General features: G+C 42.4%; 1 protein-coding gene across 3 annotated transcripts in view; it reads left to right on the forward strand.

Annotated features, from left to right (window-relative positions):
* DYM (dymeclin) overlaps positions 1–12,211 on the forward strand; it is a 523,552-nt gene that overhangs the window by 245,522 nt on the left and 265,819 nt on the right. For all 3 annotated transcript variants that reach the window (XR_005449814.1, XM_038743768.1, XM_038743767.1), the window contains exon 11: positions 6,430–6,555. Coding sequence is in view for 2 of the 3 variants with exons in the window: in XM_038743768.1 (XP_038599696.1) it covers positions 6,430–6,555 (126 nt within the window). In the remaining variant the exon portion in view is untranslated. The remainder of the gene's footprint in view (positions 1–6,429; positions 6,556–12,211) is intronic.

Below are 12,211 nucleotides of genomic sequence, written 5' to 3' on the forward strand. Positions count from 1 at the left end.
GTTGTTTGGGTCCTCTCTAAGATTGGCCTGAAAGGTTTAATCCAGGTCTCCCAGGACGACGCTGACCCTACCCAGTGAAATTCAAACCTCCCTAACGAGCCCCAGAACTCACCCAGGCTCCGGATGAATCATCTGGAAAAGTGGTTCTCGAGAGCAGATTCCCCTGTGGGTACTTCTCTTGGACCCGTATCTGGCCTCTCAGAAGGAAAGAGACCAACCTCCAGGCATGAAGGGAGGTGGAAAGTCATCACGGTGTGGGCCAAAGCTGTGATAGACAGTGGGCTGTACATGGCAGCATTCATTTAGAGGAAGTCATAGCCCTCTTGGGTTTCAGCACTGTGGGCTCTATTTCTAGCAGCCTACTTGCTTTATGTGAATGTACTTTTCACTATTCTGTGAGAGAGGGGCGTTACTCTGACAGTCATGAAATTTAGGGCGTCACGCTCCTGATTATTGATGAAGTACACTGTTAAGTTAAAAATGGAAAACTTGAGCAAAAGGTTATTTCTAAATTCAAAGGAAATCATAATGTCTTTAATGCTTTTCAAATTTAAGTATTAATGACAAAGAGGAAGTACTATTTGAAATAAAAATAGAGACCTTTTTATTCGACACCACCATTGTCTTCAGAACCTCACGTTTATTCCACGCCCCCTGCGAATTTATACATGCACTCAGGTGACAGAAGCAGTGCTGTGAATGACCAGTAACCAGAAAAATTCAGGGCAGAGGAGAAGATTGTGGGTGATGGCAGAAGCACTACTGAACCTCCAAATTTTGGGGGAGGTGACCGTTGATTGTATTTCTAGCTATACATGTAACTTGAATCTCGTCAGCTTCATACTAAAAAAGAACAAAGCAACATGTCTTATGAGCTGTCTGTCAACTGCTTGCCTGAGTCTCGTTGCTTCCTCCCATTTGCAAATGGGACATTGGCCTAGTGAAGAAATCAATCAATCGTATTTATTGAGCGCTTACTGTGTGCAGAGCCGGGGCCTGGGCATCGGGACCTGGGTTGTAATTCCAGCTCTGCCACTTGTCTGCTGTAAGCTCGTAAGCAGTGAACGTGTCTTCTAATTCTGTTGTATTCTCCCAAGTGCTTAATACAGTACTCTGCACATAGTAAGCACTCAACAAATGTCATTGATTGATTGCTGTGTGACTTTGAGCAAATCACTTAGCTTCTCTGTGCCTCAGTTACCTCATCTGTAAAATGAAGATTAAGACTGTGAGCCCCATGTGGGTCATGGGTTGTGTTCAATCTGATTACCTTGTACTTGCCCCAGCACTTAGTACATTGCCTGGTAATCAATCTGTCAGTCGTATTTATTGAGACCTTACTGTGTTACTTGACACGTTCCTTGCCCACAAGCACTAAAAGAATACCATTAAAACAATGGGGAGCCATATACATGAAACAGTATGACCTACTGGGTAGGACACGGGTTTGGGAGTCCTGGCTCTTACCCTTCTCTGCTGTGTGACCTTGGGCAAGTCACTTAGCCTGTATGTCCCTGAGCTACCTCATCTGTAAAACGGAGATTAAGACTGTGAGCCCCATGTAGGACAGTGACCGTCTCCAACCTGATTAGCTTGTATTTACCCCAGCGTTTGACACACAGTAAGCACTTAACAGATACCATTGTCATTATTATTAGAGGGGCTGTGGCAAGGTATGGAGAAGGCTTTTGGAGCTGGAGCTGGGCTCAGGAAGCAGTGTTCCTTCCAACTGATGAGACGCGGGAGCTCAGAGATTGTTAGAAATGAGTAGTTGGCCTCCAGGATTCAAGGGAGAGTGCCCAGCTATAAAGTTTCTTTCCAGTCTATTCAAACTTACCCCCAAGTTCTTATTTACAAATAGCTACTTGCAATGAGTGATGATTGCTTTTGCCCAGGTGAGCAGTAAACATCGCAGATTGAATCTGTCATACCCAGGTCTTGGGACAGATGGGGGAAAAATGTATAATCAGGCAAAGTGTTTGCATTTGCTCTATTTGCAAAGTTTTCCTCTTTTTCATCTGTATCACTTTTTATTCATTCAGTCGTATTTATTGAGCACTTACTGTGTGCAGAGCACTGTACTAAGCACTTGGGAAGTACAAGTTGGCAACATATAGAGACAGTCCCTACCCAACAGCGGGCTCACAGTCTAGAAGGGGGAGACAGACAACAAAACAACACATTAACAAAATGAAATAAATAGAATAGTAAGTATGTACAAGTGAAATATGTAATCTTACAATGACTTACCCCCTTCATTCACCACCCCCATCCCCACAGCATTTATGTATGTATCTGTAACTATTTATTGATATTAATGTCTGTCTCCCCTCTAGACTGAAAACTCATTGTGGTTGGGGAATGTGTCTGGTATATTGTTCTGTACTCTCCCAAGCACTTAGTACAGTGCTTTTCACACAGTAAGCACTCAATAAACATGATTGATTGATGCATAAGGGGTGTGGGAAGGCATATGTGGGTTAGTATAGCATGTTGTTCCACAGTAGCTGCTTCATTCAGGTCCCGTTAACAGAATTGCCATAATTAGCAGCATATTTGATAACCATGGACAGCCCACATCCTAGGCGCATGTTGAGTGACTAATATCCTATTTTAGCAGCAACTGTTTCAAGAGACCGTCTGTTGTAGAAAACTGATGGTTTTAGCCATCGTCATCTTAATGACTTATTGGACACAAGGCTAGTTGGGATTACCGGGGTTGAGAGGAAGGAGGCACGCAGGGCAACAGGGAAGGATTAGCCCTGCTAGCCTTGGTCCGAATTACAGGATTACTGTACAAACATGGACATGTTCTTGTTCAAGATTAGCCAAAGCAAATAGGGTTCAGTAATCCAAAATTTCGGTGATCTGAAATTGCCTCGGTCCCAATTTGTAATTGGCTTTCCACTAGGTTGGAAAGAAACTATACGTCCCATTATTTGCATGTGGCCATTCAGAAGGCAAGAGTTGCCCCCGTTACTGGAAAATATTGCTCTCTGCAGTCTGAGAAAAAGATACCAAAAGGTGACGTACAAAAAGGTCACACCTCAAGTTAGTGTCAGAGCTGGGAAAAGAGCCCACACTCCTCGCCTCTTACTTAAACTCTTACTCTTTAGGATGATGTAGTCCCTCTTGGGATGAATTGGCACAGTAAATGTCTCTCAGATGAACCAGTAGAGCACAGCAGCTATTCCTCTGGAATCTGAGAAACAAAGCTAGGTTCGTTCTTAACAGTTCAGTGTTTCACAATTTTTGTTATATTTTCATTGTGAAAAAAAAATCTTCAAGGCTGAAAAGCCAATCATTTCATGTGTTGTTGAGGTAGCCAACAACCCAGGTAATTGCATGGCCAGTTTCTTTGATGTGTTTTTGGAAATTCATTGCTGCTCACTTTCACAGCCAACCCAAGTAGTAAACGAAACAGCGAAGTTGTCTTAAAACTGCTTCATGTTGTGCAAAGAGATTGCAGTCTATTGGAGTCCATGGCAGTTTGGGGATAAGGAAATGATTCGGGTTCGGAGGATGTTCAGACTAAAGCAGTTTCAAGTAAGATTGTTTTAGTTGGATGGAAATGGAACAGTTCTGGGCTAGTTTAGTGAACTTCACACTTTACAAGGAGCTTCAGCTAGAACTTGTAAAGGAACAAAACCCCCAGAGGCCAAATGTTTTAAGGCTCACGCAATAGGTGTGTCACAAAAATGCACATGCAACCGTTGTACAGGCACCAGCCTGTTTGCGTGGACAAGTGTGAGGTTTGGTCTGAGAGTTAGGACTGTGTGCATTTTGCACAGTTAGGTCACTGCAGGGAAAATTTAACCCAGTAAATGCTATCGTGATTTTCTGAGTGCGTGTAAGAAGCTTGGCTCAGTGGAAAGAGTGCGGGCTTGGGAGTCAGAGGTCATGGGTTCTAATCCATCTGCCACTTATCAGCTGTGTGACTTTGGGCAAGTCACATAACGTCTCTGTGCCTCAGTTACGTCATCTGGAAAATGGGGATTAAGACTGTGAGCCCCATGTGGGACAACCTGATTACCTGGTATCTCCTCCAGGGCTTAGAACAGTGTTTGGAACATAATAAGTGTTTAACAAATACCAAAATTATTATTATTTTATTATTATAAAATTGTATAATTTATACACGCACAAGAAATTTAATATTTAAATTAAACATTGTATAATTAAATTTTTACCTTGTTATTTCTCACTGTAGATCACCCTACAAAACTGGACTGGGGAGGTCCTGGAATAGTAATATCAGTGACCGCACAGTGTAGACTGCAGTTGGAGTTGACTTAATGATTAGTACAGTAGGGTCCAAGGCTCAGGTAACCTTGGATACTAAGGATCCTTTAATGTTATCCACAAGGTTGCAAACTCCTTGTGGGAGTCAACTTCCCCTCTCTATCAACCCCAACTCCATGTTGGTAGACAGGAACTATGTCTACCAACTCTGCTGTATTATACTCTGCCAGACACTTAGTATAGTGTTCTGCAAGTAGTAAGAACCCTAACTCTAATTTTCAGTCCACCTTTTCCTGCATTGTATTGCCTCAGTAACAGTGTGTGGAAAACAGTGTGGGTAAAGCTGGCGATTTTGTGCTGCTTGATTCTCTAAGGCTCCAGAGTTCAAGCTCAACTCACTTAAGGTCGTATATCATCTGAGGTGGGAGAAGGGTTTATGATAATTATGATATTTGGTAAGCGCTTACTGTTTGCCTAGCACTGTTCTAAGCAGTGGAATGGATACAAATTAGGTTGGACACAGTCCCTGTCCCACATGGGGCTCACACTCTTACCCCCATTTTGCAGATGAGGTAACTGAGGCCCAGAGAAGTTAAGTGACATGACCAAGGTCAGACAGCAGGCATGTGGTGGAGGTGGGATTAAAACCCAGGTTCTTCTGACTCCCAAGCCCATGCTCAGTCCACTAAGCCATGCTGCTTCAGTGGTTTATCACTCAATGGTATTTATTTAGTGCTTACTTTATGCAGAGGACTGTACTGAGCACTTGAGAAAGTATAATACGTAGAGTTTGGCAGATACAATCCCTGCCCATAAGGAGTTTACAGGGGAAGACAGACATTTAAATAAATTGCAGATTGGGGAAAATTAACAATATGTTCCTGCTGCCTCAGGTGTCTCAGGTGACATATTAGCCCTCCTGGGTAAAAGGCTGTTATGCTGGGGTCTATTATATCCAACCCTTGGAGTTAGTGACTGGCTCTACCTCCCTTGGCTTTTTGTCATTGGTGAGCCAGGATTACACTTTCCATTTTATAGATGTTGAAATCGAGGCCCGAAGAGGTGAAATTAGGTGCCCCACCAAATCATACTAAGAAGGGAGTGGGTGAGCTAGAATTAGAACTCAAAGTCCTTGAATCTTACATCTGTGACTCATCTCCTATGGTTTCTTTCTATCTTATTGGAAATGGAAGTGACTCAGAAGGAATTTGTTCTGTTTCATGACCAGAAAGTTGGGACCCACGGCCTGTGTTTGTGGCTAAATGGAAGCGTAGTTCATGGCACTTTGATGGCAAGGTTGAATGCTCTTTTTTTCAGGCCCCCTTTTTGAGAGGAAAGAAACTTAACTATACACAACTACAGTGATAAAACGCAGGAAACGAGTTGAGTGTCTTCAGCAGTTCAAACTTGCCTCTTTTCCTTAAATGCTTTCATTTGTAGAAGAGAATGTTTTGCTCTAAATTAATTATCAAAAAGTACAATATCATGTTCCTATAGCAGTTATAATGCCTTGAACTTGGTAAACAACTTTGGCCAGGCGCTTATGACAAAATAAATCTACAAGCTCAATTAGAAACACTACAGAAATGACTTTACATTCATCTGGCCAAAATACCCTTTTAGAGCTTGGTGATTATACTGGAATATTTCTGGTCATTTTTTTTTAAGGCATATGATCCATTGCAGCTCTTGGCATTGCTCCAAGAGGGGTGTCACGCATTCCATCCTGCCACATTCAATTAGGTTGTGAAAATAGAGAAATAGAAGGTTTTAGTACCACTGACAGCTTGGTTGGAAATTTATGCTTTTCCTATATTCCTAGCATGTAAAAACAAACACAAATAAAAATCCCCCACATTCTGATGTTCTTTCTGGGTTTGCCTGGTGATTGAAAAGTATTTTATAACTGATTGGGGAAGAGTTCTTGTTTAGTACAGGCAGAAATTCCATCTCAGAACCCGAGAAATCACTTGCTTAGATTGTGCTAGCTCTTGTGTAGACAGAAGAAAACAGATGGGAGGTGTTTCAGTGTTTTCTGCCGATGGTTTGGAGGTGGTGGCATGTGTGGTGGTATAGCATCTGGGCTACTAAAGGATGGGGTGAGAAAAGGGCAGTGTAAAACCTCAGAGTTTATACCAAAAGCATTTGAAAGGATGGATTTCACATTTTTCATTACCTCCCCTGCAGGTTTTACCAATCCTTGAGATTTTGTATCATGTTGAAGAAAGGAATTCACACCATGTATACATGGCTCTGATCATTTTGTTGATTCTTACGGAAGATGATGGCTTCAATCGATCTGTCCATGAAGTGGTAAGTTGCCGTTTCCTCATGTTTATGCACAGAATCATTTTGACATGAGTCACCAAAAAGATGAACTGCCTCCCCTTGCATTTGCTTGCATTTGCATTGCTTTGGATTTATCAAGTGGTGCGTTTCTCCTGCAAGTCCATTAACCTCCATTGTGAGCTTCCTCTCAAGCCTGTTTCTTTAGGTATATGTGCAAATGTTTTTCCTGCCACTAGCTTTTCTTTTCTTGTCCAGTTGGTTTCCTCTTTCCAACTGAGCTTGGAAATTGTCAGGCAGGTTGACTCATGCTTGTTGAGTGAGCCAGGGAAAGGACCAGGGGGACGAGGGTAGGAAAGGAGTGGGAGGAAGGAGAAGGTGGAGAGAAGTAACCTGTTCCATGCTGCTGGAATATCCTAAAACACCTTTACTAAATTCAGAATCCCTTGGGCAGATTTTCCCTGCCCAAACTGGATGGAGCTTCCTCCCTTGGCCTTTCTTTTGCTCCTCTCTGCCAGATTAATTGAAACCACTGTGTGTTGACCATTTTTTATGACCACAGTTTCAACCAGATTTGATTGGTCTTGACCATCTGTGCTAGAGGTGGATGAGTACAGCACCCTAGAGTCTCTTAATTGGTAAAGTCATTACAAGGTAAAATCCATTTACATGGATTTGTTCCATTTTGCTGGAGTATATTTTCCTTTTGAGATTTTTATGGAAAGCAGAAAACAAATATGATTTAGGAGGAAGGTAAGAGTTGTTCCAGAATTAGCATATAAACCAGAACTTATTTTTGCTGGACACTTCCTAGCTTGTTTTCGTGGCGGTAAATCATCTATCTGTTCAGGTCCCAATGGCATTTCAAAATCCATACCATCAGATCATAAAGCACGATGACCTAATTAAACCAAACAGGAAGAGTTTGGCTAGATATATATATATATTTTGGAACAATCACCCATTTTAGGAGTGAAAATTTAGGCATGAATTTTAGGAGATTTTTTTTCTCTTAAGATCTCAATCAAAATCCAATATCACCATTGGAATTTAACTGCAACTAATTTGACAAAATGTGAGATTCTGTAAATAAAAAATTTCCCTGTCTTTTTCCATCTGTGCGTTTTAAATCTCTGTGTTTGAGGCATATTTCTACTCCCCAACTTCGGACAGCTTCAGACCTGCTGGTTGGAGATAGAAAGATATAAGATTTCTCTTTCATGCCCACAGACAATCAGCTTCTCCCCATAGCAAAATCTTTTCTCAAATATAGCCGTCATTAGAAAAGAAAAAGAAAACCTCCCTTGTAAAAGCATACATCTCCTTCCTAAATTCTACAAATACAGGAGAAACAGCATGGCTTAAGTGGATAGAGCATGGGCCTGCAAGTCAAAAGGACCTGGGTTCTAATCTCAGTTCCTCCACTTGTCTGCTGTATGACATTGGGAAAGTCACTTAACTTCTCTGTGCCTCAGTTACCTCATCTGCAAAATGGGGATTAAGTCTGTGAGCCCTATGTGGGACAACCTGATTACCTTGTATCTACCCCAGCCCTTAAAACAGTGCTGGGCACATAGTAAGCACTTAACAAATACCATCATTATTATTATTAGCATTATAACAAAAAGCAAAGGTGAAGGGGAATGGAGAGGTAAGTGGAAACTTAGATTGAACACTGGTTAATCCTCAGCATAGACAGGGTGTGCTAGTGGAAAAGGGCCTGGGTTCCAATCCCGGCTCCGTTACTTGTCTGCTGTGTGAGACCTTCGCCCATTCACTAAACTTTTCTGTACTTCAGTTACCTCATCTGTAAAATGGGGATTAAGACTGTGAGCCCCATGTGGGATATGGAAGCAGCGTAACGTGGTGGATAGAGCATGGGCCTGGGAATCAGAAGGTCATGGGTTATAATTCCAGCTCCACCACTTGTCTACTGTGTGACCTTGGGCAAGTCACGTCACTTCTCTGAGCCTCAGTTATGTCACCTGTAAAGTGGGGATTGAGACTGTGAGCCCCACGTTGGACAATGAACTGTGTCCAACCCGATTTTCTTTTATCCACCCCAGTGCTTAGTACAGTGCTTGTCACATAGTAAGTGCACAACAAACACCATAATAATAATTATTATTATATGAACCATGCCCAACCTATATTGTATCTACCCCAGTGTTTAGTGCAATGCACACAGTAAGCACTTAATAGATACCATAAAGACCAAAAAAAATGGAGGAAGAAGATTGGGGCACTGGAGAAACGGCCTCCTATAGAGACTTGTCCCACAGGAAGCGGAGTGGGCCAAAGGCGAAGCCACAGCTACATGCCCAGGTCTCTCCTGGCATCAGAGTTCTGCAACCCATTGGGCAGCGCCTCTCTCTTCTCCACCCATCCTCATTAAGCCAATTTGTACTTCCCAAGCGCTTAGTACAGTGCTCTGCACATAGTAAGCGCTCAATAAATACGATTGATTGATTGATTGATTGATTAAGGAGAAACCTCATCTCACGGGAGCAGGCCAGGCAGAACTGTCAGAAGCATTGGGAAACTTGGGGCGGCATGAGGACTTATTCCCTGTCCCACAGTCACTTCGGCATTTCACAGATCCTTCATGGTATGCAGTTTCAAAATAAATAACAATTCACTTTTAAAATTACATTTTTATTATTAAAAATTAAAGGAAAATTATAAATCTATTGTTCATCAGCAGCGCCTGGTTGATGGTTTGATTGATCTTTACTCACTCTGCCCTTCTCTTCTCCATCTCGCTGCTGACCCGTTTCCCATGTCCTCCCCCTGGCCTGGAACTCCCCTCTCCCTCTCCCCAAATCCCCATATATACCAGAGCACCACTCTCCCCACCTTCAAAACCCTATTAAGGTCACATCTCCTCCAAGGCACCTTCCCTAATTAAGTCCTCTTTTCCCTGACTCTCTCTCCCTTCTGTGTCATCTGTGCACTTAGATCTGCATTTGGTATTCACCCCACCCATGGCACTTACATACATATCTATAAATCTATACTTTATTTATATTGATGTCTGTCTCCCCCTGTTAACTGTGAGCTGGTTGTGGGCAGGGAACATGTGCTCTGCATGCAGTGAGCACTCAATAAATAACATTGATTGATTTTCTCAACCAACTTCCCTGATTCTCACAGTTTCCATTTTTCATCTTTTAAAAGTCCTTTTCCCCCAGAGTCATGATCGGGTGTTACTTTTAATTGCTCTTGCACACTCTCAGACTTTTCTCCCTTCAGATTACCGTCGATTATTAAGATAATTATGAAAATGCACATCTGGAGCAATTTAAATGGTAGTCACCACCAGGCATTGTGTTGTTTTGGCCTGATCCAAAGAGTTCCAAGTACCTGCTGGTGCTCTTAATAATACATCAGTCAACTTTCAAATGACTACAACAATGAATTAGTAGTTACTGTCACCATAGCCAGAGTGAAGTGGCAATAGTGGAGCGAGAGCAGAAACTGCAGCCCTGTGGCATGGAGGGCCCATATCATCAGGAATTGTGGGGGTATTTATTGTGCACTTTCTGTGTGCAGAGCACTGTACTAAATGCTTAGGACAGTACACTACAATGATAAACAAACACATTCCCTGCCCACAACAAGCTTTCATTTTAGAGGGGGAGATGGACATTAATATAAACAAATAAATTGCAGATATGTACAATATGTGCAAGTGCTGTGGGACTGGGAAGGGAAATGATGGAAGGGAGCAAGTCAAGGTAGCACAGAAGGGAGAAGAGGAAAGGAGGGCTTAGTCAGGGAAGGCCTCTTGGACGAGAGGGAAGACCTCTTGAAGGAGAGGCCTTCTATGGCCAAAGAAAGGCCCAGCCTCTGCAAGAGCGGGAGGGATCATAGGGAGACTGCCACTGGACATAGACTGGATGGGAGGGGTCTCCAAGGACCATCCCCACTCCTGGAAATAATGTTCTTTTCAATGTTGTAGAATCGTTGTTTCAGCTTAGCTTGCTTTGTCATATATTCCCAGCATGTTTATCCTCCCTTGGACTCCTCTGCAGATGAAGGGCCTCCAGTGAGCCAGCAACTATGGTCTGAATCAAGGACCATGTGCTCAGCACACTGCTTTTCGCACTGTAAGCTTTTAATAGCTATCGATCAATAGTATTTATTGAGCACTTACTATGTGTAGAGCCCCATATGAAGCACTTGGAGAGTACAGTACAACAGAGTTGGCAGACACACTCCCTGCCCACAAGGGTCATTCGGTCTAGAGGGGGAGACAGACATTAATATAAAGAAATAAAAAAATTATCCTATATGATTTAAAGATATGTACATAAGTGCTGTGGTGTTGTGGACAGGGCAAATACCAAATGTCCAAGGGTCACAGACCCAAGTAACAATTGTCATTACTACTGCTACTTATTACTTAGAGATATGGAAGGCAATAATTAGCTTCTTGAAAATGGGCAATTATGTTTGTTCCCTAACATGTTTTTATAGTAAATATTTTCACATAGTCAAAACAGTATTGAGAACTGTTTCTTGAAAATGCCTTAGAGGGGAAAAGGCTAAGCCAGTGTAGGTAGACACATTTCATAAACTGGTCTCTTCCACTTTGCAGCCTACATCATGGGAGTTCATTTTCTTGTGATTTTCCTTGTCATTTGTTTGAAAAATTCCCCAAATAGCCATCAGAAATATGTTGCTGCTCTCTTTTTGTTTATTCTTGCCACCTTCCTTGCCAACTCTACCTCATTCACTTACTCAATCCATGCCTTTTTTCCTCACAACAATCACCTTCCTCCTTTTCCAGTTACTAAATATCACTTTCTTTTCTGGATTGTCTTTTCACCGTCCCCATATAAGGATTCCCAAGTTTCCCCAATTTTCAAAATTAGTTTTTCGTTCCTAGGCCAGCTTCTTTTTTTAAAAGCAATCAATCAGTCATATTTGTTGAGGGCTTCCTGTGTGCAGAGCACTGAACTAAGTGCTTTGGGAGAATACAACATCATTGGTAGACATGTTCCCTGCCCAGAACGAATTTACAGTCCAGAGGATGAGTTAACAGTTTAGAGGATGGTATTTGTTAAGCACTTACTATGTTCCAGGAACTGTACTAAGCACTGGAGTAGATATACGACAATCAGGCTGGACACAGGCTAAATCCCATATGGGATTTATGATCTCAATCCCCATTTTGCAGGTGAGGCAATTGAGGCACAGAGAGGCTAAATGACTTGCCCATGGTCACACAGTAAACTAGTAACAGAGCTGGGATTAGAACCCAGATTATCTGACTCCCAGGACCTGTGGTCTTTTCGTTGCCATATTTATTACCTCCCTCCCTCCCTTAATCACACATATTTATCGAGCATCTACTGTGTTCAGAGCACTCTGCTAAACACTTGGGAGTGAATAGTCATGATCCCTGCCCTCAAGGATCTCACAATCCAGTCAGAGTGACCGATACAAAAATAGAGAGAGAGCTGAGACCGAGTATAAAAATATGTGCAGTAAGTGCTACAGGGAGTGGTGAGTGTTTAGGTAGTGCAATTGGGGGGCTATAAAATAGGGAAAATTAAAAGTTCCTGGGGAAGGCCTCCTAGCAGGGCTGTGATTTCAGAAGACTTTGAAAATGGGGAGGGCATCGGAAGTGAAGGGGCTGGGGATCTTGGGGAGGGGGAGAGTGTGAGCAGTAGGTTGT

The sequence above is a fragment of the Tachyglossus aculeatus genome, chromosome 3, assembly GCF_015852505.1.
Source record: "Tachyglossus aculeatus isolate mTacAcu1 chromosome 3, mTacAcu1.pri, whole genome shotgun sequence".
Lineage (NCBI taxonomy): Eukaryota > Metazoa > Chordata > Mammalia > Monotremata > Tachyglossidae > Tachyglossus > Tachyglossus aculeatus.